General features: G+C 38.7%; 2 protein-coding genes, 1 long non-coding RNA gene and 1 pseudogene across 9 annotated transcripts in view; 2 read left to right on the plus strand and 2 right to left on the minus strand.

Annotated features, from left to right (window-relative positions):
• LOC309617566 overlaps positions 1–27,588 on the plus strand; it is a 147,484-nt gene extending 119,896 nt beyond the window's left edge. For all 3 annotated transcript variants that reach the window (XR_014238046.1, XR_014238047.1, XR_014238048.1), the window contains one exon: positions 17,280–27,588. This is a non-coding gene — a long non-coding RNA (uncharacterized lncRNA). The remainder of the gene's footprint in view (positions 1–17,279) is intronic.
• Positions 1–27,938, minus strand: part of HAS3 (hyaluronan synthase 3) — a 229,423-nt gene that overhangs the window by 146,101 nt on the left and 55,384 nt on the right. The window lies entirely within an intron of this gene.
• The window catches only part of TANGO6 (transport and golgi organization 6 homolog), a 178,982-nt gene that overhangs the window by 120,649 nt on the left and 30,395 nt on the right, over positions 1–27,938 (minus strand). For all 4 annotated transcript variants that reach the window (XM_082369795.1, XM_082369797.1, XM_082369796.1 and 1 more), the window contains exons 8-11: positions 11,463–11,575; positions 9,625–9,801; positions 6,056–6,188; positions 4,122–4,313 (exon numbers count right to left, since the gene is read on the minus strand). In XM_082369795.1, coding sequence (XP_082225921.1) covers positions 4,122–4,313; positions 6,056–6,188; positions 9,625–9,801; positions 11,463–11,575 — 615 coding nt within the window. The remainder of the gene's footprint in view (positions 1–4,121; positions 4,314–6,055; positions 6,189–9,624; positions 9,802–11,462; positions 11,576–27,938) is intronic.
• LOC309617544 (guanine nucleotide-binding protein G(I)/G(S)/G(O) subunit gamma-10 pseudogene) lies at positions 1,099–3,427 on the plus strand (annotated as a pseudogene). Its single transcript has one exon. The product of its transcript is annotated as a guanine nucleotide-binding protein G(I)/G(S)/G(O) subunit gamma-10 pseudogene (transcript).

The raw sequence follows: 27,938 nt of genomic DNA on the forward strand, positions 1-27,938 counted from the left end.
GAATTTTTAATCTCTCACCCATGAATACTTCTATATGCATTTCTAACAAATAAGAAGATTTGTTTTTTATATAACTACCATACTACGACTACACTCAATAAAAATTCCTTATATCTTCTAATACCTGGTCCATGACTGTCGCAAAAATGTCTTCATACAATTGGCTTGTTTGAATCAAGATCCACACACTGCATTTCATTGATATGACTCAAGTCCCCAACAGTCCTGCTCCTCTTTAATGTCATTTATTTGATGAAGAAGCTGGGTCATTTGTACTATGGAATTTCCCACATTATGGATTTGGCTAATTGTTTCCTCATGGCACTTAATTTGCTCCTCTATCCTGAGTTTCCCTGATCAGATTTAGGTTCACATTTTGGGGGGTTTGTTTTGTATTGTTTGGGGGTTTTGAGGGGAAGAACCCTTCCCAGGTGATGTGGCATACTTCCTATGGCATTACATGAGGAGGCACATAATAATGTCTGCTTCTCACGGTGATGTTAAGATTAACTGGTCCAAAATAAAAAAAACTTTTTTTAAATGAAAAAGGATTAACTGGTCCAGGCTGAAATATTCAGGTTGACATTACTGATATTTGCATTAACCCTGAAATCCACCAAAAATAAAATGTATAGACAAATGGAAACATAGATAAATATGTGATAAAGCATGTATAATAAAATGTTAATTGTAAAAACTAGGTAGTGGGTATACAGGTACTCACTATAAAATTCTTTCAAATTTGAAAGTTTTTGTAATAAAATGCTGGAAGAAGAAAGGAACAGTTGGTTTGGGTGCCAAATGGCCTAATACATTCATTATAAAGTACCCCTAATGGTTTTAGCAACATTGATGATTGCTACCTAGATCCATTTTGTTATTAGGGGATTGCAAAATATAATTTTCTAGTTCTCTTTTTGAGTTTTTCAGCTGTGGTTCTTATACAAAGAAAAAATTTTCTTCATTGACTAGTTACACGGGAAAGATAAATGCTTTATTCATTCCCTTCATTTATCAATTTACAAAACAGTGAACTCATGCCTCAGCAACCTCAAACATGTCCTACAAGAGATTTGCGGGGGGGTGGGGGGGTACTTGACGTGTTTTAATCCACTGCAGGTATTATTCTTTGTAATGCTCAAATTGTCCTACCTGTGGTCAACAGGAGCCCCTCCAAGGTGGCTCCTGAATGCCACTGACATGAGCCCATTAACCTCGGATTGCTTCAAGATGCCCTGAGGCTTACAGTACAATTCCCACCCTAGACCCGAATGAACCTTTAATCCAATGAGTTTTGTGTTCTTTTCGTAGGAGATGGTATTCAGAAACTATAATCTGGTACTGGGGACAGTTATTGCTACTGGATTGTCATTGCTGCTTGGCATTGACAGTGGACTGAGCTAGAAAACACCTGCTTTTTAAAAAGAGAAAAATAAATTATGAGTTCATATAAACACTTCCAGTTAGAACTTAATATTATAGGAGTTTTACTCAAGTTCTTTAATTTTATGTTTATAACTCTCTTTCTTATGCTGAAAATCTTGTTTCCTAATTATGTTAACAAAATAACTTATTTATTGCTTATAACATATCCATATACGTGTGTATTTCAAAATAATATACCAAAATTATCACTAGCAGTAAGACTACCAAATGCAGTTCAATGATTTTTTTGTGTGTTTCTTTTTGTCCTGATATGTTTTAACCTCAGCTGACGATAATTTAATGGGACAAATCACTTTTGTATCAGCCTAACACCACTGTTCCTTAATTAGGAGTAAAAGAAGATAAGTGGGAAGGCTTAAGTCATATCAGTTTTTAGACCATTTTCCTTTCCAACTAGCATCCTGAGACAAAAACATAAAGTCTGGATGAAAAAGTCTTTAGGGAACTGATATAAACACAGGAGAAACAAATCACCCTACTAAATAATATGGGGTCAGTGAACTGAAGGAATAAGAGGCCAGGAAAGAAATAATGAGCATAATTCTCATTAAACAGGCACGGTAAGTCAGAGCTGACAGGCAGCTGCAAATTTTCTCAGCGGGAGCTGTAGTGAAATGCTGCTTAGCAACACCGGAAGGCAGATGACAATGACGATGATACAAAGAGCTGGAGAGTCAGATTTAAGCGTGACAATCATACCATGTTACAATTGACTATTCACCAACCGAGCAACAACTAACTGTGGTAAAGTGGTAAAATATGATGACTACACTACCTATGCTTTAGTACTTTTATTTCCTATTTTTTAAAAAAGCTGGTAAAAATAATGTCTGAGCCATTAAATTCAGGCACTGATTCACATAGTTACTCTACTCTGAAAGCATTAAAAAAAAAAAATCTGGGGGCCAGCGTGAGCGCCCTGCAGCGCCTGGTGGAGCAGCTCAAGCTGGAGGCCGGCGTGGAGAGGATCAAGGTCTCTCGGGCGGCTGCAGAGCTTCAACAGTACTGCATGCAGAATGCCTGCAAGGAAGCCCTGCTGGTAGGTGTTCCAGCCAGAAGCAACCCCTTTCGGGAGCCCAGATCCTGTGCTTTACTCTGAAGACTGTAGGGAAGAAGTCCGCTGAGGAATGCTTTCAAGCACCAAGTGATGAATGACTGCCTCCAAATCTCAAGAACACACTTCTCCAGCCAAATGACTTTTAGATATTTCACAGGACCTTTCCTGTGGCCTGGTCCTTTAGCCAAAATTCTACAGAAATTTATGAGTTTCTACTCAAGGAAACTGGGTGAAGGAGTAGATTTGAAATAATAATGGCCTGGTTCTTTGCTGAAGTGCTTTATACTTAAACAAAAACCTTACCACCAAATATACCAAAATACACCTCTTTCATTAAGTGAATTACTAGTGTTTCTATACCTGGAATGTTACGTATGTTTTATTTACTAGATGTTTACATTTTGGGAAGGAAAACAGTATTGTTTGTTAAAAAAAATTAAATATTTGTAATTTGTTGTTTCCGACTAAGATTTTTATACCATAACAAAATTTGTTCTTTTCTCATGAATTTATAATTTCTAAATGAAGACAAGCAAGTATAAAATTGGGGGAAGAATGGGCTTTATTAATCAAATGATATCTTGACTTTTCTAAATAAGAAGATTGTTTTATTTTTAACACTAAACATGGGAGCTGTTTCTTAGCAAACTTGTTTGAAAGGATTAATGTTGTATTGTGTATTAGATTGCCCCATCCTGTATATGAAGCAGATTTGATCTTTGTCTTCTTAAGTTCCTCTACTTTATAATGGTGGTTTTACTTAAAAAAAAATACTAAATTATTTCATGTCTTTAAAACAATGTTTAAATGTGATCTACAGAATATTACAAATGATTAAAAAAAAAAGTGATGTGAAAATATTACAACCTAAATGAATACTCAATGTCACAAGTGTTTTACTTTGATGATGTGCCTTTGATTTAATTTGGGACACTTAAAAGAATACTTTGTTTGTGCTTGTTATAACCTTTGAAGAGCTTGGAAATAAAATTTCTTCTAATGACAGAAAAAAAAAATCTGAAAACTTCACAGGCAAAACAAAACAAAACAAACACTCAAAAAACACTTCACAGGCTGTTGTGGAGATAAGCTGTGAGTTAGAGGACCTATACAATTCAAGGTGATCTTATCATTAGTGATTTTTTTTTCAAATTTGAGTTTAATCATTCTCAACTTTTAATGCACATTAGAATCATCCACGGAGCTTAAAAAAATACATATGCCCAGGCTCTAATGCAGACATGCTGAATCAGAATCTCTAAAAGTGGGCTAGGCATCAATATCAGGAAAAAGATCCCAGACAATTTTATTTGCACCAAAAGTTGAAAACCACCGTGATATATAAATATTTTAAATAATTCTCAGTTTTATGTGCATGAGAATCACCTCAGGAGCTTGTTAAACATGCTGATTCCCAGGACCTATGAAAGTACTGATTCTCTTAGCCTGGTGTGGGCTCAGTAATTTACGTTTAACCTGAATTCCAGGTAACACTGATGCAGGTGTCATCAAACCACACTCTGAGTAATATTTCTTTGAACATTTGGGGGAAAGAATGAAAGAAACTGAAATAGACAAATACCACCAGGCTGGGAACCGGCACGTGGCCGTCACTGACCTGAGTGATGTTTGTGAATATCTGCTCAGACATTCTCTCACACAGAACAGCCGTGAGCTGGAGGACCAGCAGCTTCCGCTCCGGACCTTCCACAAGAAGAGTCTGGTGCTGCTCTAATTCCAAGAGGCTTTCGCTGGAGAATGGCTTTGTTTTTAACTCTGCTTCATTTTCCACAGCCATGTGAGTCAACTCCTATCAGTGTGGGAGAAAAGAAAAAGAGAAGAAAAATCCTGTAGAACTAAGGATTTCAGAAACAGCTAGAAAACTCTGTTTGAAATGTGGATATAGAGAACCAGTCTGTTTTCATTACAGCATTAAGTACAATACCCAAAAACTGGAAACAACTTAAATGTACAGCAATAAGCATAAATTGTGATGTATTTATTATATTGCAGCAGTTGAGATAAATGAACTAGATCTATATGGATATCAATATAGAGGGATCTCAAAAACACAGTTGAATGGAAGATGTAAGTTGCAGAATAATACATATATCATGATACCAGGTATACGAAAATTTTAAACTTCATAATAAAAAACATACATACACACAAAGAACTAGTTTGACAGATTACTTACTTTATCACTATTTTTATGATCTCTACCACTAGCTTCCCTTGAACTGAGGTCATATAACACTTCCAAACCTTTTTTAGAGACTATTAGATGCTTTCAGCACCACACCTCTTTTTCCCTAAGATATTTAGAACTAAACTTCTACTAATAGATAATTCATTACTGTGGGTTTTGTAAGCTTTTCCTTAGCTTTCACACTGTAAATTTCCTTGGGAAAGGAAAACTTTAGGTTCCTTAAGAATTAATGCTTTACCATAGTAACTGACAGTTTAGAGCAGTGGTCCTCAACTGTTTCTGGGCAATTTTGCTCCCCAGGGGGCTCATAGCAATATCCAGGGACATTTTTGGTTGTCATAATTGGGAGGTGACACAGACATCTAGTGAGTAGAGGTCAGGGATGCTGCTAAACTTGCTACAATGTACAGGAAGCCCCCACCCCAAGAAAAAATTATCCGGGCCAACACGTCAATAGTACAAAGGCAGAAGAACCTTGGTTTAGAGCAAAGCCCTTTGACTTTTTGTTTTTTAAACAAATTTTAAAGAAATTATCCAATTAAGAGGGTATTTTCTTGGAATGTTATTTACAGTGAACGGCTGGGCAGGGGGATGAATGTGAACATGGGAGGTGAGAAACATCGAAAAAGTATCACCCACTTCAATTCTAGGAACGTTAGCCCTGATTCCCTCCTTGCATTCTCCCACACCTACACCAACCTTAAACTCCACAGACATTCTCTTAGAGTTGACACTTTATTTAGGGAAAATACTAAAGAAGGCAGAGATGGACAGGGAATCAGAGATACCGGCTTATGGTCGCTAGCAGTACAAACAAGGAGTAACAGTATGGGGCATAAGTTACTGTCGGAGGTTAGGGCAAAAGGAAGCACAACCACCAGGCTAAGAAACAAACCCGGAAAAGGTTTCAAGTGGCTACAAAATGAAATGAGAGAGGCAGAACTGCTAAATCTCCTTTGCAAATACCTGACAAAACAATAGTCAGAAAGGATAAGGGATTACTCTATAGCTGTAAAACCTACTATTAACTTCAAAAGTGTTCTTACTGTCAACAAAGAGCAAAGATTAACCCTTTAATAGATCAACAGCTCTGCTCTGGTCATCTCTAAAATTTCAGTGCAGATTATCTTGGAAAGTAGTTCAATCATATGTGTACGGCTGAAGGTAAATTTCTTTTTGACCAAACCAAAGGCTACTAAAAAATAAATTACCCTTATGTCCTCTATTTCTCCTAAATTAAGACCTAATTTTAGGACCTAAAATTATGACTGCCTTGAAAATTCAAAGGGGCTCCTGGTACGACCCTAGAATAAAGCTGACCATGAACTATACATAGTTCTTACCTTCAAGCAGAAGATGAAGAAGTCTCCTGCCAAACCACATTCCTGGCAGTGGGACAGCAAGTCCCCAAGGTGCTCTACCTGGCACTGCTCTGAGGACACCTTCTGGTATAGGGCTTCATCTTCATCTTCATCACTGCAATGCAGGGTAAGATTTATCACCCAGAGAAACTATTTTTTTGGAAACCCCATTAATAATCTTCTAAAGTAACATGTTATTTCCATACAGTAAATCATTATAAAGAGCTCAAAAATTTGTTTAAATTATTTTCCTGTTTCTCCATGCTGAAAAGGTATTTATTCTCAGAAGCTAGGCTATCATGTCCTACATAGCCATTTGCTCAAATGGGGAAGATTCATTTTAAGATGGATGTTGAAGAATTACTATTATTTCAATAAGTTGCAAAAGCAAGGAGGAATTAAAGTATAGGTTTATGCAGATATTCTGGTTCCTGAAGAAAAGAAGAGAAAGAGAAGGCTGACAAGCAAAGGCAGATCAGAGAGCCTTGGATGCCATTCAAAGGAACTTGGACCTTTTTTCAATGAGCCACTAAGGGTTATGGGCAGTGGAAAAAGACATGATCTTCATAGGAAGAGATTCAGTCAATCTCAGTGAACCAATTGTTGAGTTATGAAAATGCATAAAGGCGCAGAAAACTGAGGAGGCCAAATTTCCAAGTAATAAAATGTGGCTAAGTTATCAAAAATGGTGCCATGATTTCTGCAAAAAGTTTCAAGAAAATTCTCATGAGGTACTAAGGCTTCTAGCTTTCATTCATCGGATAAGTGAAAAAGCCAATATACAGTATTCTTATACTGTATCACGTAAATAAATAAGAAGGTACAGAAGATACACTAGAAAACAAAACACTAAAATAATGTAAACAGTGATTAGGATAGTGGTTGATTTTTGTTTTCCTCTTTATGCTTTTTTGTATTATACAAAGAACATGTATTACTTTTGTGATGAAAGAATAAAATTTCTGGGACTTCCCTGGCGGTGCAGTGCTTAAGAATCTGCCTGCCAATGCCGGGGACACAGGTTCGATCCCTGGTCCGGGAAGATCCCACATGCTGCGGAGCAACTAAGCCCATGCGCCACAACTACTGAGCCCATGTGCCGCAACTACTGAAGCCTGCACGCCTAGAGCCCGTGCTCCACAACAAGAGAAGCCACCACAATAAGAAGCCTGTGCACTGCAACAAAGAGTAGCCCCCGCTTGCCACGAAGACCCAACACAACCAAAAATAAATAAAGTGGTTAATTAAAAAAAAAAAAAAAGAGGGCTTCCCTGGTGGCGCAGTGGTTGGGAATCCACCTGCCATTGCAGGGGACATGGGTTCAATCCCTGGTCTGGGAAGATCCCACATGCCACGGAGCGGCTAGGCCTCTGTGCCACAACTACTGAGCCTGCGCTCTAGAGCCCGTGCTTGGCAACGGGAGAAGCCACTGCAACGAGAAGCCCGCGCGATGCGATGAAGAGCGGCCCCGCCTCACTGCAACTAGAGAAAGCCCGCGCGCAGCAACAAACACCCAACACAGCCAAAAATAAAAATAAAATAAATAAATTTATTAAAAAAAAAAGAATAAAATTTCTTTCAGATTAAATTGAGAAAAAAATGACAGATGCCGCTTCATTTCATTGAAAATACAATTATTGCAGTTAATTTGGCAAACCGTCTAACTGGGCAGTATGTCCCAATCTGCCAGTTCACTTAATAACATACCCTTTATACTCCTTTAGTAGAATGAATAACCTAGAAATTACGCTTAGAATTACTTCCTATATTATCCTAGAATCTTCCAGAGTCCTTCAGATCAATCATGTTATCTCCACCACATTTTATGTTAGAAGAAAAGCTGAAATAGCTTCTAAGCTTCTGTGAACCACCCCAACTGTCAAAATGAAGTACTGTATTCAAGTATTCTTTTAAAAAAAAGACATGACAACAACTACCTTAAGAAGCATTATTTTATTCATTCTTAAAATTTCAATGAAAGAGTCAATTCCAAATAGTTATATTTAGTTCCAGAAAGGTAAAAATTCTGGATCCAAAGATCATGAAATCTAAGCTGCTCTTTTAGAGTTTCTTTAATCAAACTTCTTATTGATAACTGGTGCTGCTGGGCAGAATGGTAGAGTGAAAGGTAAGTGGTGATAAAGACCAGGTGGTGATATGCACCCTGCCGTTGGGGCACTAGCACCATGAGCAGGATCTTTAGAACAAATCATAAAATCACACACACACACACACACACACACACACACACACACACACTTCTTTGGTATGGTGTCAACGTTTTGGAGACATGGAGCGTCTTCAATACCTAATGAAAGCTATGGACCCTATTTTCAGCAAAGAATCCATGTTTGCATATAAAAAAATTTCTTGTGTATAATTTCAAGGGGATTATAGATTCCGAGAAGTCCATACAGAGACCCCAGGTTAAGGATCCATTGCTTCTAGCAGTGTATGGAGATCCATTCAATCACTGCCTATCCACTTTTTTTCCTACCAAGAAGAGAAACTGTAGTTTCAATAAGAACTGTTGATTTTGACATATTTGCACTAAAGACTTGTTAAGACAGCAATAAGTTTTAACTGCTGATAAGTCACATACTATAAAATCCTCTATCTAGTCCCTAAATTGGTCCCAGGATAAACTGTTCCAAAGGGTTTTTAAATAAACATGCCAAAAAATATTAAGCTCCTTCAGTTCGGGGGCATAGTTAGAACTGCAAAACCTACTAATGCTCAACAACTCTCAGTAAATTAGTAGCTTAAGTTTGTACTGATAATTCTGTTTGCAATCAATGTGTTTTTTCTATTTTCCTCAAGACTCTCATATTGAATAAGTGTTTTAAAACTTAACCAAATTAACCATGAACTTAAAGAGTTACTTAAATGTAAACACTTTAACAAATAGCACTTTGAATGTGGTGTGACATCTGAGTAGCTGCCGCCAGTTAAGTATTACATGGACTCTGATCAACCAGAACTTATGTTCGTAGGTAATGACATCTACACGTATCACCTAGAAAATGGAAATAATTTAAAATACACTTGTGAGATGCAGGAGAAATAAATTATCCATTCCACTACCACTTGTTAGCCGCCTTCTAAACAACCCCTAGGAGAAACAAACCCCCATCATAAAATTACCATAAAAGAGAGCTTTGAGACAATTTCCCTTAGGATTAAGTCTGACTCTGAACACACATACCATTCTGAGTGTCAGAGGGAGAACTGGATTGTTACGGTGTTGAGGGTGAACATGTGTCTGCCTTTTACTCTGATTCACTGGCAAAGACTTTGTGAAGTAAGTGGGCTTGTTGTGATGCAGAGCTGTGAGGCTCCAGTAAATTGCACCTATTAGCTAGCATCTAGGAAAAACCTGGAGGATCATTTAAGGCTCACATTTCACTTAGAGATATCAATAAATAGCAGCACCTCAGCTGCTTGAGTTTCTGGTTTCCTTTCTATCAGCGCCCCTTAGTGGACAAGTCACAGAATGGCCTTTCGAGTACAATTAAATCTGAAGAGAGATAGCAAAGGATGGGTGGACTCACCAAACGGCCTCTTTGATGGTAATCATAATGCCACCTTGAGTGGCAGCTCTAAAGTGGCACAGAGAATGGAGAGAGGGCACAGTTTTGTCCAACCCTGCAAATCCTTGCAGGCTAGTAATTGCCTTTTTCCTCTCCAGTTTCCCCAGCATCCATAATAAGATTTCTTGGCAAAGTGACCTGGCAGAAAAAAGCAGTTATAAATGAGCTTGTCATCTTACTCTACACATTTAACAAGCTAACATAAAAAAAGAAAGAATGACAGTCAGGTTCCATGCATTCTAAAGGCTGGCACAATCACCTAGTACTACTGAAGTGCGGGAGTGGAAACTATGCTTCTTGTGAATTTCAGAATGCAAATATCCTGAAATTCAGTGAGTGACTGACTAATCTCTGGTTGTAGAAGCAGCCCGGATATGACACATGAGCCCCACATGATTTTTTTTTATTCCAAATGAACTCATTGCCTTTGAATCAGGCACTGTGAAAGAAAAGTTTACAGTGATCAAACCATCTAAGATCAGTGGGACCAATAACTGGAGACCAAGAAACAGCACACCAACAAATTCTTGCTGATTCCTTATCCCCTCTTATCCGTGCCAATCAACTAGGACAGGAATGGAATAAACGTTTGCTTCTTCCTTCTCAGTCTCTGATGAGGATATGATAGTGCTGTGAGGACTTGGGCTTCAAAACTAAAACAAGAGTTATTATAGGAATGGTCTTTTGAAGCCAAATTCACATATTTATAGCCTCCATCTTCCACTGCACTTTCTTTTGTCACTTCCCTCATGTCTGTGGGCTTCAGTGATCCACTGACCAAAAGTTAGAGAGTTAAAGGCAGTATGTAAGCTTCGAATAAGATACAAGACTGAGCACTTCGCTTTATCACTTAATGATGATAGTGACTATTTATTGAGCTTATTATTTGCCAGGGACAGTGCTAAACACTTCAATGCATAGTTAGTCTTCATAATAATACTATGAAGAAGATACTATTACTGAATATGAGATTACATGTGGGGGATTTCCAAACACCAAAAATCAGAATTCTGTAGGATCTTTTTTTTTTAATTTTGATTGGAGTATATCTGATTTACAATGTTGTGTTAGTTTCAGGTGTACAGCAAACTGAATCAGTTATACATATACATATATCCACTCTTTTTTAGATTCTTTTCCCATATAGGCCTTAGAGAGTATTGAGTAGAGGTCCTTGTGCTATACAATAGGTCCTTATTATCTATTTTATATATAGTAGTGTGTATATGTCAATCTCAAACTTCCAATTAAAGTCTTAGAAGGAGGAAGAAACAACATAAATCACTGTGAAAACAGAGCTGATACAAAATGAGTCCTACTTAAATTCCAATACAAAGATTATTTTCTGGATGACTAAGGAATCCCTTCATTCTCAACAACACTGTACAGCACTAACACCAAATCCAAGCCTAAATTACAGAGTGCCACATTCAGATCCAGATTTCCCCAACTTGATTTCTAACTACTCACAAGGTATTTATGATCCAACCTCTATTTCCTCCTCCCTAGACATGTAATTCCAGTATTTCTCACTGATCAACAGTGGCATGTTCATACATGTAAACGGAGATTTCATTTCTGATGTCTAAGACAGAGGCTGAGGAAAGTCATTTTAAAAACTAGATCCAATCCCGTGCAATCTGCAAAGCTCTCTTTCTTTTCTAGAGGATTGTCAAATGTTTTCCTGACTTTGAAAGAAAAAAAAAATTATAAAGTGGCATAAGTCATATTCAAAATAAGAACAACATACAAGAAAGATTTCAGTATTTACAAACAATAAGGTTCTCTAGATTGTTTACCTTATGTGAGACACACTGTGCTTGGTAAAACAGTAGAGAGAAAAGAGCACTCCCAGGACAGGAAGCAGGGAATCCACCAAAACTGTTAAAGGTTCATTCCCGACCACGTACACCTAGGGAAAAGGAAATGGTGGTACACTGAGTGCAAGGCCGGAGGAATGGGAATCAAACACCATACACGAATTAGCAGGGCTTGGAGGCTTATCTTAAGCAACACTCTAGCCCTGAGGTAAACAATTGTAGCTCTAAGCCTAAGGAAACCATCTGAGATTAGCAGACAGGCTGAATCAAAGGGAGACTAAAAAGGGAGCATTGCTCTTTCATGCATGCAGCCTGAAGAACTGCTGGGTGAACCAGGTAGGTGAACCCGTTTTCTGACCCCTTCCTTTCCTACTTCTGACTACCTCAAGAGTCTCTTCATCTATTATTCATCAATACAATAATTATCTTACTGCTAAAGGCCCTGTTATTAGAAACTAACAAGCAATGACCACCAAATAGAAAAGCTTAAGACTAGATTTGAAAGAAAACAAAGCAAAACACAGCTTGCTCTAGCTTTGTCATTCTTAAGATGTAACTGTCACATGGGCATGTCCTATTCTCTCCAGTTCAATAAATGTGCACCTAGATCTGCACTGGCTTTACAGGGTTAAGTGTGTGAGGATTCTGATGTTTATTAACAATAACTATGTTAACTGTTTTATTTGTACCTTTTAAAAAGGATTCAACAAACTCTTCTGAATCTACTGGAATCAAAGTACTGTTCTAGGCACTGTAGTGAATATAAAAGTGAACAAGAATTGTTCTCTCTCATTGCCTGTGATTTAACGGGAAGAATAAAACAAACCAATAATAATAAGATTAATGTTAATATTATTATTATTCAAGGTGGATAATTTAAAGTATCTTATGAAGTGCCAAAATGCTATTCAAAACTCCAATCAAACACAATAGGATTTTATTTCATTTTTTTTTTAACTCTACAAGCTTACTGTTATTTATTTATTTGTTTATTTATTTTATGGCTGCGTTGGGTCTTCGTTGCTGCGCGTGGGTTTTCTCTAGTTGCAGCGAGCGGGGGCTACTCTTCATTGTGGTACGTGGTCTTCTCATTGCGGTGGCTTCTCTTGTTACGGAGCACGGGCTCTACGCGTGCAGGCTTCAGTAGTTGCAGCATGAGAGCTCAGTAGTTGTGGCTCGTGGGCTCTAGGATGCAGGCTAAGTAGTTGTGGCACATGGGCTTAGTTGCTCCATGGCATGTGCGATCTTCCTGGACCAGGGATTGAACCCGTGTCTCCTGCATTGGCAGGTGGATTCTTAACCACTGGACCACCAGGGAAGTCCACACAATAGGATTTTAAAATGCAATTCTGTTCTAATAAATTAACTAAAACTTGATGGTGTAGACGATAATAATAAAAGAAGAAAGAGGATCTGACAATGATTACACACTTAATATGTGTTCCAGAAACTATGCTGGGATTTTTATCTCCCAGGTACTATGTTAGATTTTTTAAAGAGTCTGCACATTGAAATTATAACTATCTCATGAAGTCTGTATTAGCAGACCTATTTTAAAGGATGAGGAAAGGGAAACTTCAAGAGGCCCTAATTTACAGAAAGAGCATTGAGGTAGAAATCAATGATGTTTATGGGAAACTAAAGGTCATGGAGGCACAAGCTGGAAAAATCTCTGTGCTTTTCTAGAGAACCCTGTCCCTTTAAATCAAACCTAATTTTTCACACTCCTTAAGCCTCCCAATTCCTCTGTGGAGCCTGATAACGAAGGAGCCAGCTTCCTGTGCATGATCTAACCTCCATAAGCCCAGCTAAATGAGGTGCATTGTATGGCAGTGTTCAGAAATAATATGTGGGGCTAATTATGATATCACCAATTACAGGAGGTAAAAAAGAGATTCCCCCAGATAATGTAAGGGCCTACTGTTTGCCTCTGGATTGTGTGTTCCAGAGGTAATCCCTAAGGAGCCATCCTTCCTTACCAGCATCTTTAGTACAAAAAAACAAACAAACAAACAAACAAAATGAAGCTAAATCTTTATTATTTACTGGGCTAAAGCACTTCAAACTTTAACATGAATTCAAATCAAGCACATTTCTCCGAGGTATATGCTGTTGTTGATAAACTCCAATTTTTAAATTCTCTTCTTGTACTTTTTTGTATTTTCTTACAAGGAATAGAAAAAAACTGCACAGCTATTTATACATATACATATGTGATTCATTTTTATGTAAAGGTTCAGCGTATGTTTACTGAGTGCCAACTGTGTGCCAGACACGTTTGTGGTTCTGTGGATACAGTGGGAAACAAATTATCTGCTTCAAAGGAGCATACATTCTAGTGAGGGGACAGAAAATAAACAAATATATAATATCAGACAGTGACAAGTGCTAGAAGAAAAACAAATTTAAAGGGATAGAGAGTGATGAGGGGAAGAGCGTGTGGAAAGAGGGAGAAATTAAGAATAACTTATCAATTGACCAATAATCCATTAAGTTCACAGATAAGAATAGAGAAATTTTTTTTTCAAAGTGGAAAGATTTAAAGTCTCCTTTGGCTCAAACTGATCAATGAGTTTTCTCTATGAGAGCTCAAAGAACTTGAATGGCCTCTGCTTGACACATACAGGATTGTCACCTCCCTTCCAACACTGATAGTTAAAATTCCTCCTTGGAGTGAGCCCTACTAATCTACTTTTCTTTAAACGTCCTTAATGGAAGTGTATCTATTTTCCAAAAATTTTGGACTGGCCATCTATAAGCAATCATCAAAATCCAGTTCTATTATCCACCTTATGGATTGCTCTGCATCCTAATGACAAGATTGCACTTTATAGATGAAAGACAGGCAGTGGTACTTATTAAACTCACCCAGCTCAAGTTCTACCTCTTCCATAGGCCTGCTGTATCATTTCACTGTTGAACTGTTCATTCATTCTCTAATTCAAATATTCATTAAGCATCTAACCACCATTAATGACTTTTCTCCTATAAATTCCAAAAGCATTTGAGAGCTTGTAACACATAATCAGTTCTTGAATATATAGTTCTCTGACCTCTTTAACTAGCCTGGCAGGCAAAAGTCAAGTTCCCTACTTCAGCACCTGTAAGAGTAGGTGATTAACTTGTGTTACCTGAGTTTTTGGTAAATAAGCAGTTTAAACGCAGTTGTATACAATTTAAAGGAACACCACTGGGGGACTTCCCTGTGGCACAGTGGTTAAGAGTCCACCTGCCAATGCAGGGGACACGGGTTCGAGCCCTGGTCCAGGAAATTCACACATGCCGTGGAGCAACTAAGCCCATGCACCACAACTACTGAGCCTGCGCTCTGGAGCCCGTGAGCCACAACTCCTGAGCCCGCGTGCCACTACTACTGAAGCCTGCACGCCTGGAGCCCGTGCTCCACAGCAAGAGAAGCCACCACAATGAGAAGACCACGCACCACAACCAAGAGTAGGCCCCGCTCGCCACAACTAGAGAAAGCCCGTGCGCAGCAACAAAGACCCAACGCAGCCAAAAATAAATTAATTAAAAAAAAATAATAAAGGAACCCCACTGTTATTGCTTTTATAAAGCAAACAATAACTACCATTTATTGCAAGTCCACTTAAGAATGAACCAGGTATTCAGCTAAACATTTAATATACAATCAATTCTCGCAGGAGTCCTGCAAGTTAAGCATTTTATTCTCATTCTAAAACTGTGGAAAACTGAGGATCAGAAAAGCTGTGTTAGTTGAGCAAAGGTAAACTGTCAGTAAACGACAGGGCCAGGATGAACCCAGACCTGTCTGACGTAAAATCCATGCACAATCCATGGAGAAAGAAATGGAGTAGCAGTTGCCAGGGCTGAAGGGACGGAGAAATGAGGACTGAATGCCTAATGGGTATGGGGTTTCCATTTGGAGTGACGAAGAAGTTCTGGAACTAGACAACAGTGATGATGGCCGTGCAACACTGTAAATGCCACTGAATTATACACTTTAACATGGTTAAAATGTTAATTTTATGTCTGTTTTACCACAATGTAAAAAAGAGCAAAGCATGTACCCCATGGCCTCCCAATACTAACCTCCTCCTGTACACAATGATATTTTTATTTCTTCAATCCCTAACTTTATCCCTGCTGTGGCCCCTCAGATTCAGTGGATCCCAGCTTGTCAGACTATTAATGACCCTATTCCTGCGACCTCTGTAAAGTAGGGCTGAAGTTCCCAGTGGCACCGTGGACAGCACTCCTGTGCGGCCTCCTCTTCCTCCTACTGAGACTCTTATATAGCTCCTTTCTACCAAGTCTTCCGGTAGCTCTCCAGGGTCACAGTGTAGCCAGTCCTTTCCAACGACAGTCCCCTCCTTCTAATCTCTTGCCTCACACTAAACTCACATGCAGGTTAACAGTTTGGTCTGCACCTGACATCTAACATTACCCGCTGCTTATACTCCCAAAGTGGAATCTGGTCACTTTTCCCTTAATGTGGATTGCCTCACATCATTGACTTGTATCTGGAGTTTAGTGACCCATAAAGGGACATGGGAGGCTGGAATGATTCAGTCAATGCTGCACTGTGATCTCTTGGTGCCAGCACTGACAACGACCAAATGCCCCAGGAAAAAAGAATCTTCCAATGAAGTTACACCACATACGGAAAAAACTGTTGGGGCTAGTTCCTCCCAGTCTCCTGCACACTAGGCTGGTGACAGTACCGACTGAAGAAGCAGTGAAGGCACAATAGGTAAGTTGTTTCTGCCCCACTGAGGGGAGGGCCTGCCTGCCCCGCCTCTGGGCACTAACACCCAAGTGTTGCGGAATTTCTTTGGACTGTGCTTATGTGCAGTCTCTTTCTAGGAGGGGGTCTTCCCTGCTCACTAGGAGGCAAAGTGGGGTAGAGATTCAAGTTCTGAAACACAATCTAATACTTGATATATTATTTCTACCTGTTGTAAAGATGTTCCATATCATTTGGAAGTTTCCTTTTTTTAGCAGTATAACTATCGGGAATGTTTCACATAGGGTTGTTTGTAAATAATTCCACTGAGCAGTTGAGAGGCTTAACATGAATCAATTGACTTCTCTGAGTCTTAGTTTTCTTATCTGGAAAATAAAGAGGTTGGATTAATCAAGCTTTAAAACTCTTTCGTATCTACTCTAGCATTCTCTGACTTGACTGCAAGTTTGCTCATGGTCTTCTATCCTTTTCTGGTACCTCAGCCATTAAGAGGTAAGACTAGTTGAAAAAAATGAAGCATCCCTCCCCACCCCAAAATTTTTGAAACACTGAATCTTCAACTTGACCAAGATGTAACAAATTTCTAACCCATCCTCAGGAGCTTTCTGTTCCATCAGTTCTGAAGTTAATACTCGAGAGATGAAATCCTGTTTAGCTGAAAGGTTTTCTGGTAACTCAAGGTTACTTGAGGTATCTGTGCAACTAGGGATCACCAAACAAAATACCAAGAGATAGGAAAGCTGAAGCAGAGAAGGGATAGACAGACTCTCAAGGTACCTTTTTAATTCTTTGGTGTGAAAAAGCCTCTCTGAGAGTAAGTGAAATGGTGCTTTGAAGAAAAGTGGAATTCTTATAACTACCTGTGGCTTTTCCAGTATAAATGTGTAGGACAGGACTGAGGGGCAAAATAAGAGGCCAGTATGGATCTAGGAAAACCAAAATGGCTCAGAAAAGATTAGACAAGGAGACACATGGGTACCAGTGACCCCACTGGGAACCTGGGGATTTCCTCATTCCTTTCTGGGGATGTCCACGTTCATTTATGAATGCATCTTGGCTTTCTATTACAGATCCAGCCCTGAGAAGAGGCCTCTGTGGTTAAGCCTCACTATCCTTCATCTAAACTTAGAGGACTGGTGTTCTAACAAGTAAGAGAGGCATGTTTCTTGGTACTCTTAACTATGAGTCATGCTCTATTGTAACTCTTTGTTTGCTTTACTGGGAATCAGGTAGCAGATGATTCTTAATCATTTCTGTATTTGTAAACCAAGCAGAGTGGCAATCAGTAGGTACTTGGTAAATTTTTTGGTGACTGATTAACTGAATCAAAGAATGAATGAACAAAGCAGATTGACTGCTGTTTACTTTCTCAAAAGTTCTATTTTTGTGGGGAAGTTACAATGCCCTCTCTATTTTCATTTTTTCTTAAAAAAAAAAAAAAGCTGCAGCTAGAAGTTATCAATCAATGCAAATTATCTGAACAGAATCACAGAACTTCGGCCATGGAAGGGAGAGCAGATTGAACAATAGAAGATTTGATTTTATTATACTGGCTTGTTCAGCATCTGTCTTCAATGTCTGGAGGACTGAGTTTCTCTGGAAAGATTGACTGTAAATTTGAATTTAAGAAGAAAGGAAAAACTCGGAGGAATCAAAATGGTCAAAAGTATTAAGAACAGGACTTCCTGGTGGCCCAGTGGGTAAGACTCTGCGCCCCCAATGCAAGGGGCCCAGGTTCGAGCCCTGGTCAGGGAACTAGATCCCGCATGCATGCCACAACTAAGAGTTCACATGCTGCAACTGAAGATCCCATGTGCCGCAACAAAGATCCCGTGCCCCAACCAAGAACTGGTGCGGCCAAAATAAATAAACAAAATAAATATATATTTCTTATAAAGTATTAAGAATAAATATGTGTTTCTGTTTCAAAGCAAACAAAACCGAAAGCAGCCCTCACGTGCTCATTTCATAGACTCCCATTATATTGTTAAACACATCCCTTAGAGACCACTGCAAAGTCACCGAAAGAGCACTGGGAAGTCAGGAATCAGGAAACGTGGGTGTGAACTGTTTCTGCCACCTATGTGGTTGCCCAAATCCACATATTAAATGAGTGAACAGGGATAAGACATTTAAACCTCTCTAGGTCCCAGTTTCCTCATGGATAATATAATGTAGGCGTTAAGCTTTTAGCATAAGGACCAATTAAGATAATTCATGTTAAAATATTTTGTAAAATATATAGCCATATGCAAATGTTAAGTTTATTCCTAAATATTCTTGTTGATGCTACTGTGAATGGAACAGTTTTCTTAATTTATGGCCTTATCTTCTGCAGGGATGTACGTGTATGGAAATAGAAACATGATGAGCCTATTCAGAATCAAGCTGACTAAATCCTAACATTGAAATTCAATACAGGCTGGAACTTGATTTTACCCCAGTTAAAGATTAAACTAGTCAAATGCTGCCTTCTAAAATATCACAGTGATCCTTTTGACAGTAGTGTTCTAGAACTTCTAATGCACTTACTGAGTTTAATTAAGACTTATGAGACGCAAAAGAACCAGGCAAGTTTTACTTAATACAGTATTTTGTACTGTGCATGCTTTCAGAGCATAATGCATAAAACAGTCTTTAAAAAAAAAAGTTTCCCTGAACCAAAAAGGAACTGACAGTTTTTTGAGCACCTATTAAATAATGCAATGACCCGGGCTTCCCTGGTGGTGCAGTGGTTAAGAATCTGGCTGCCAATGCAAGGGACATGGGTTCGAGCCCTGGCCCGGGAAGATCCCACATGCCGTGGAGCAACTAAGCCCGCGTGCCACAACTACTGAAGCCTGCACGCCTAGAGCCCGTGCTCCGCAACAAGAGAAGCCACAACGAGGAGCCCGCGCACTGCAACTAGAGAAGGCCTGCGCGCAGCAACGAAGACCCAACGCAGCCAAAATAAATAAATAAATAAATAAATTTATTAAGAAAATAAAGAAAGAAAGAATGCAATGAGTCTAACAAAAGTTACCTTATTCAACCACCCGGCAACTCAAGTGACACATTTAAGTCACCTAAAGTCACATGGATAGTCAACCCTGGAGCCAATCTAGGTCCATCTGACTCAAAAGGCCAGGTGCTTTTCACTACACTATACCACAGAATCTGAACTGCAGCATTTAGAAAATCTAATGCTTAAATCTCACACATCCTTGAAGGATACTTTTTTTAGTCCTTTGCATGTTATTCAAAGTCACAGCTCAACAGGAGACGGAAACATCCAGAAAGAATGATTGCCTTTAGGGAGGGTCCACAGGTGAGAGGGAGACTAACTTTTCACTGTAGAGCCTTTGGCACTTATTAAATTTGTACCATGTGCAAATATTATCTTTTCTAAACAAAGACAGTGAGAGAAAGAGAGAGAGAAGGGAATGTTGGTCCCAGGACCAGCTCTGCCACTCACTAGTGTGATTTGGGACAAGTCACTTCACAATCTTTTGGATTTTGTTTCCTTTACTGTAAAATGAGGGATTAATTTGTCAAAACCCAAAGAATATACCACATCAAAGGTGAACCTTAATGTAAACTATGGACTTACAGTGATATTGACATGTCAACACAGGTTCACAAACCGTGACAAATACACCGTCCAGTGTGGGATGCTGATAGTGGGAGAGGCTGTGCACATGTGGGGGCAGAGAATACACAGGAACTCTCTGTACTTTCCACTCAATTTTTCTGTGAACCTAAAACTGCTCTAAAAAATAAAGTCTATTAAAAAAAATGAAGGATTATACTAAATTATTTCTAAAGTTCCTTCCAGCTCTAAGATTGTATTATTCTAATTTACTCTACACAAATAATTAAAAATTCGGAAGGAGGAGTCAACTGGTCAATCTGACAGAGAAACTTTAATTAGAAATTTATTAAGATTAGATGGGGGGAAAAAAAGACTTGAATAATTAAAGTCAAGATTTCCTAAACCTGGAAACAGAGAGCGAAAATGGAAATGAGAATGTAGAAAATAAACTAATTAGGTACCTTCTAGACTTTCCTATCCTAAAATTTCTTCTGCCTTTAGGGAGTCTTGGGCCAGTACTGTGAGGAATACTAAAAGGCAACATCTCTCCACACCCAGTATCGAATTCTGGCCAGTTCTCTTAAGAGCAAGAAAATATCCAAATCAGAAAGAACCGGAATTCTTTTATCCTGCCCTACCCAGAACCAATCTCTATGCAATATGGGCCACTCTTCACCTCTGCAGGCAAAGAAAAAAACACGACTCCCTCTCATACCAGGGAGGACAAAAGAATATAAACATTCTAGAGATTAGGCCCAAGACACTCAGAGGCAGAGGAGACAGAATGGGAAGCCACTGGACTAAAAGCTATTTGAGCAGCATATGCCCTTTTTGGCTTAGATAATTTTACTAGAAATAAGGTACACACATAGAAATGACAAGAATTATTTATGCAGATGAAGTACAAGTGGCTATGCCAAGTTTTCATTTCAATTCGACTAGCACTTGTATATATACCTGTACTGCTGAGAACTTTCCACCTGGCCCACCAGAGCCACACTGCTCCACTCCCTGCTGTATGTGAAGGATGCAAGTGTAAAAAGCCCTTCCCTTGTCATTGTTTCTGCCATAAAATTTTCATTCAGAGAGCTGAGAGTTTATTCCTTTAAATACCAAAATGTACTTATATTTTAACAATTTTGGAAGGAAATATTTCTAACATGAATTATATGCAATCCCTGCCTTCTTAAACAAAGTATACTGAACACACTGGCCCCAACATACTTTGCTTTTCAACTGATTATGCCCTTTGGGGGTATTTTTTCTGTCTCCTTTCTTGGTCCTCTCTGCTCTTGTCATTGTGCCTTAGTTAGTCTAACTAACTTCTAATTTGTTACTTCTAGTTCTGCTATGGTCTTAAAAATCAGATAACCAGTCTGACCAGGACTGTGTATAAAGCAAAGAAGAAACTGGCTCTGAGGACTAAGGGGCTCTGCAGTTAGACTGAGAAGGCAGCCAGATGGACAGCTGTCATAACACAGGTGACATGGGATGTTAAATTGGAAACGTCAAGTGAAGCACCAAGATAAAATAGACTTAAAACTCCAAAGTAAGACACCAGACTATGATGAGATCAAGACTATAAAAACTCCTCATTCAGAAAGAGGGTAGAGAAGATCAAAGGTGTAGAGACTGAGAAGAGACTGATGAGGAGGATTTCTTTAGAGAAAGCTGTTGGTCAGAGTGAGTCCAATCCCACAACACACCAATCATAAAAAGACAACCCAATTTAAAAATGGGTGAAAGGGGCTTCCTTGGTGGTGCAGTGGTTAAGAATCCGCCTCCCAACGCAGGGGAAAACGGGTTTGAGCCCTGGCCCGGGAGGATTCCACATGCCGCAGAGCAACTAAGCCCGTGCGCCACAACTACTGAGCCTGTGCTCTAGAGCCTGTGAGCCACAACTACTGAGCCCATGTGCCACAACGACTGAAGCCTGGCGCCTAGAGCCCATGCTCTGCAACAAGAGGAGTCACCGCAATGAGAAGCCCACGCACCACAACGAAGAGTAGCCCCCGCTCGCCACAACCAGAGAAAGCCCACATGCAACAACGAAGACCCAATGCAGCCAAAAATAAATAAATAAAATAAATTTTTAAAAATTTTAAAAGAATAAAAATAAAAATGGGCAAAGGTTCTTAACAGAAATTTCTCCAAGGAAGACATCCAAATGGCCAATAAGCACATGACAGGCTATTCAACATCATTAGTCATTAGGGAAACGTAAATCAAAGCCACAAGGAGATACTACTTTACTCCCACTAGGAAGGTTATTTTTTAAAAAAGGATGATAACAAACGTTGGCCATAATCTGGATAAATTGGAATTCTCATATATTGCTGGTGGGAATGTAGAATGGTGTGGCCACTTGAGAAAATGATCTGGCAGTACCTCAAATGGTTAAACATAGAGTTACCATATGATCCAGCAATTCCACTCTTAGGTATACACCCAAGAGAAATGACAACATACATACACACAAAAACCTGTACATGAATGTCCACAGCAACACTGTTCATAACACTCCAAAATGTGGAAACAACACAAATTTCCATCAGCTGATAAATAGGTAACAAAATGTGATATAACCATACAACAGAACACCATTTGGCATTAAAAGGTATGAAGTACTGCTTCATGATAAAATACAGATGAATCTTAAAAACACTGAGGAGCGAACTACAAAAGACCACATATTATATGATTTCATTTATATAAAATATCCGGAATAGGCAAATCTACAGAGACAGAAAGTATATTAGTGGTTGCCTAGGGCTGGGGGCAAAGGGGAGAGAATGGGAGGTTACAGCTAGTAAGTATGGAGTCCTTTCAGGAGGGATAAAAATATTCTAAAATTAGATTGTGGTGATGGTTGCACAACACTGTGAATATACCAAAAACATTGAACTGAGCACTTAAATTGGTGAATTGTGAGGTATGTGAGTTCCATCTCAATAAATCTGTTAAAAAGAAAAGAAGAGAGAGAGAGAACACCAGAGCTGGAAATGTTCCCAAATGCCTCTCTAAAATTAAAACACCCTCTTGTACCCTCTTGTTACTGAGTGAGTTGCTGGATCAATTCAACCACCCCAGATGTTTTCCTTATTTCCTGCCTTTGAGCTGTACTCTATAATTTAGTATTAGCAGAAAGTTAATAAAGACAACATACTCTTTGTTGCTAAATTTTACACAATGTTTACCATTTTTCTCCAATGTACACATTTCCTCTGTTTTCCCTCTGCAGCTGAGCTGCCAAAACCTTGTAGAGAGAATAAACCCCTTCCTGCTTTCAAGACAGTCCCAGTCCTTGTGCATAACCAAGTGTCTACACCAAACTAATGTTTTGCTTGTCTCTCCAGGAGGTTTTTAATTCACTAAACTGTTCACTGAACAATGAGGGTTTTTCCCGCCTTATGGGGGGCAACAATAGGAGAAATGGCAAGGACTCACTATTTCTCAATCTCTCTGATTTTTAGAGGCTAATTCACTTGCCAGAAAGAAGCTGTTTTGCTTTCCTTTTCTCCTAAAAGCAATTTATTGGTGTCTACCTAACACTATGAGGGGTTTGTACCAAAGTTTAAACAAAATTAGTCCTACTCCTACCAGCACTTTCAAGTCTTTCTAACATTCCACACCTGGCTATTTTACAATTTTTCATCATGATATTTCTTAGATGGAACATGACTGAAGATAACTTTTCTAAAAGTTATTTGGGCTTTATTCTCTAATTCAGAAAGTCTGCTTTCTAGATTGCTCTGTATAATTCCTTGTCTTCATATTATCTGAAAAGTCCTTGCCTACCAACAGGTAGAACAAGATATAAGAACTTTCTTTTCGTAAGTCTCTAAATGAAGCATTAAAAAATAAAAACAGCATTATAGCCACTAAGTCATCAGGTCCTGTTTTATCTATGAACAATTTAATTCTACACTTGTGTACCAGGTCAACATTGTAAAGGGTGTACTCTGGTTTTTTTAACAGCAAAATTAAATAAAAGGGTAGTAAATACCCAACTTTAGTAAAAAGTGAGTGTTATGAGAATGAGTTTTGAATTTTTAAGCAGCATATATTTATATCTACAAGTTTATTAGTATCATACATAAAGCTTAAACCAAACCAAAGCAAAAGCTCTTTCTTACCTGAAAGAACATGATTTAAGATTTACTTTACACCCTCATACACTGCTGGGGGCAATGTAAAATGGTGCAACCCCTTTGAAAATGATCTGACAGTACCTCAAATGGTTAAACATAGAGTTACCATATGATCTAGCAATTCCACTCCCAGGTATATACCCAGGAGAAATGAAAACATATGTACACACAATAACTTGTACACAAATGTCCGTAGCAGCATTATTCAAAATAGCCAAAATGTAGAACTCAAATGTCCATCAAATGGTGAATGGATAAACAAAATACGGTACATACCTACAACAGAATACTATGCAGCAATAAAAAGGAGTGAAGTACTGCTTCATGCTACAATCGAGATGAACCTTTAAAGCATCATGTTAAGTGAAAGAAGCTAATCACAAAAGACTACATATTGTATGATTCCATTTATATGCAATGTTCAGAATAGGCTAATCTATAGAGACAGAAAGTAGATTAGTGACTGCCTAGGGCTGGGATGTGGGGAGTGGTGTGGGTTTCTTTTGGGGTAATGAAATGTCCTAAAATTGACTGTGATGACAGCTGCACAAATCTGTGAATATACTAAAAGGCCATTGATTCGCACACTGCAAATGGGTAAATGTATGGTACATAAAATATATCTCATGAAGTTGTCTAAAAAAAAGATTTACTCGACATCCAAATGTCCATCAACTGATGACAAATAAACAAAATATGGTATACATTCATAAAGTGAAATATTACTTACAATAAAAAGGGACAAAATATTGATACATGCAACAACCTGGATGAACCTCAGAAACATGATGCTAAGAGGGAGAAGCCAGTCACAAAAGAACACTTATTGCATGATTCCCTCATATAAAACATCCACAAAAGGCAAATCCATAGAGATACAGAGCAGGTTAGTGGTTGCTTGGGGATGAGGGGTGGGACCAAGGAGTGACTATAAATAGGCACAATGGATCTTTTTGGGGTGATGGAAATGTTCTAAAACTGTACTGTGGTGATAGTTTCACAACTCTGTAAATTTCCTGAAAAATCACTGAATCGTATACTTAAAACATTATTTTTTGATCTGTGAAGTATATTTCAATAAGGCTGTTTTATTAAAAAAAGATTTATTTTAAAAATATTTTAAAGAGGCAAATATCTCAAGTATTAAAATGGGTAAAAAACAAATGAACAGGCAAGTTAAAGAAGAGAATATATGAATGAACCAAAAGACAAAAAAAGGTTCAACCTCACTAGTAATAAGAGAACTAACTGCTAACTAAAACCACAATGCACCTAACAGACAAAACTCCCTGAAAACAACTCAAATGTCTACCAAGAGAAGAATAAACAAATAAATGGTGATAGTCATAAAACAGAATAATATCTGACAGTAGAAATGAGTGGATTAAAGTTAGATATATTACAATGCCATTTAAATAAAATTTAAAATCATGCACAACAATACTAAAAACAGCTTAAGGAATAATAAATACAAATTTAGGATCGTGGTTCCCACTGCATGAGGAGCAAGGGAAATGTGATCAGGGATGGGCTCACAGAGGATTTCAACTGAATTGGTAATGTGTAATTTTTTCAGCTGAGTGGTGGGTACATGAGTGTTTTATTCTTCATTTTTTATTTGGTTTGTTTGAACCATTTCGTAACAAACTAAAATTTAAAAATTTACTCTAAAATGTTTAATTTACTGCCATAGAAAAGAAATAAGAAATGTGGAATAAAAATTTTTTAAGTCTTGAAAATATAATTCACATACCATAAAATTCACTCTCTAAAATGTACAATTCAGTGGTTTTTAGTATATTCACAAAATTGCACAACCATCACCACTGTCTAATTCCAGAACATCTTCCTTACCTCAGAAAGAAACCTCATTCCCACTATCAGCCACTCCCAACTCCCCAGCCCCAGCCGCTAGCAACCACTAATCTACTTTCTGTGTGCATGAATTTGCCTATTCTGAACATTTCATTTAAATGGAATCATACAATGGGTGGTCTTTTGTGTCTAGCTTCTTTAAACATTAAAAAATCATAATTTTAAACTGTTTATCCACTTGCCTCTGTGCATTAAACAGAAGCAGCATCACTGAGTTTCCTCAGTGTTAGTGGGCAGAATGGCAGTGGTCCCCTCCTGTGGCCCTTGGCAGACCAGTTCCATGTGGCTCACCAGGGTCCCAAGGGATGGGGAGGGTCCCAAGGGATGGGGAGTTTCCCCAACTCAGAGGGGCTGACTGTGGGGTCTCTTCCAGTCACCCCTTCAGTACGTGGTGACGAGTCTCGGGTGCCTGACTACGTGGACTTATAGATGGCAGTATCCGGTTATAATCAAAGGGCTCTCACAGAACGAACAAGGGGCTTAAGCTTCCTGCCAAGAACCAGCCGGCTGAAGAGGCCAATGATGCAAACATAGGGGAGGGTGTGGCAACGAGGGGATGGCAGCGCTGACAGTGCTTGCTCCCCTACAAGTGCTTCAAGTTACTGAAGCACTTGAACCAATGAACAACTAGGATCGGCAAAAATTAGACACTGCCAAGAACACTACTGAAATATAGATTTAAGAACATTACAGAAACCATGAACTGTGGCCCCAGGGCCCACTGTACACCTAGGTACACAGAGTGATTAGCAACAGATTCTTTTCATCTGTATTTAATATGTACTTAGCATTCCCTTTTGTACACTGTACTGCGGTTTATGTAATATATACCTAAATAGGAAAAAAAAAAAAAAAAAGTGTTCATCCATGTTGAAACGTGTATCCATACTTTATTCCTTTTTATGGACGAAAAATATTCCATTATATGAATATATCACATTTGTTAATTCATTCATCAGTGATAGACATCTCAGTTGTTTCCACATTTTGGCTATTATGAATAATGATGCTATGAACATTTGTGTACAGGTTTTATATGAATATGTTTTCACTTCTCTATAACTAAGAGTGGAATTGTTGAGTCATATGATAACTCTATTTTAACTTTTCAAGAAACCGCCAAACAATATATTCCCAAAGTGGCTGTACCTTTTTACATGAAATATAATTCTGAAAGCTGTTTACTCTTGTAAATGTTTTTAATAGTAAAATATTATTATAAATGTATTGAGGGACTTCCCTGGTGGCGCAGCGGTTAAGAATCCGCCTGCCAATGCAGGGGACACGGGTTCGAGCCCTGGTCCGGGAAGATCCCACATGCCACAGAGCAACTAAGCCCATGTGCCACAACTACTGAGCCTGCGCTCTAGAGCCCGCGAGCCACAACCACTGAGCCCGCATGCCACGACTACTGAAACTCGTGCACCTAGAGCCCGTGCTCCTCAACAAGAGAAGCCACCGCAATGAGAAGCCCACACACTGCAACGAAGAGTAGCCCCCGCTCACTGCAACTAGAGAAAGCCTGCACGCAGCAACGAAGACCCAACGCAGCCAAAAATAAATAAATTAATTAATTTTTTTTTTTTTTTTTTAAATTTTATAGCTACTTTTATTTTTTTATTTATTTATTTATTTTTGGCTGTGCTGGGTCTTCGGTTCGTGCGAGGGCTTTCTCTAGTTGCGGCAAGTGGGGGCCACTCTTCATCGCGGTGCGGGGACCGCTCTTCATCGCGGTGCGCGGGCCTTTCACTATCGCGGCCCCTCCCGTTGCGGGGCACAGGCTCCAGACGCGCAGGCTCAGTAGTTGTGGCTCACGGGCCCAGCTGCTCCGTGGCATGTAGGATCTTCCCAGACCAGGGCTCGAACCCGTGTCCCCTGCATTAGCAGGCAGATTCTCAACCACTGCGCCACCAGGGAAGCCCCTTAATTAATTTTTTTAAAAAAATGTATTGAAATAAACTTCAAAGAAGAATATTTACTCCAGTGCCATCTGGGCTTAACACAATGGATTTCATTTTTGTCTAAAAATATGTATTTCATATATATTTATAAGATTGCAATCATAGAGAACATATAATTTATATAAATATTTTTTCATTTTCAGTATATATTTAGGAAGTCATTTCTATGAC

Source organism: Balaenoptera borealis (assembly GCF_965194805.1).
Source record: "Balaenoptera borealis genome assembly, chromosome: 19".
NCBI classification, from domain to species: domain Eukaryota; kingdom Metazoa; phylum Chordata; class Mammalia; order Artiodactyla; family Balaenopteridae; genus Balaenoptera; species Balaenoptera borealis.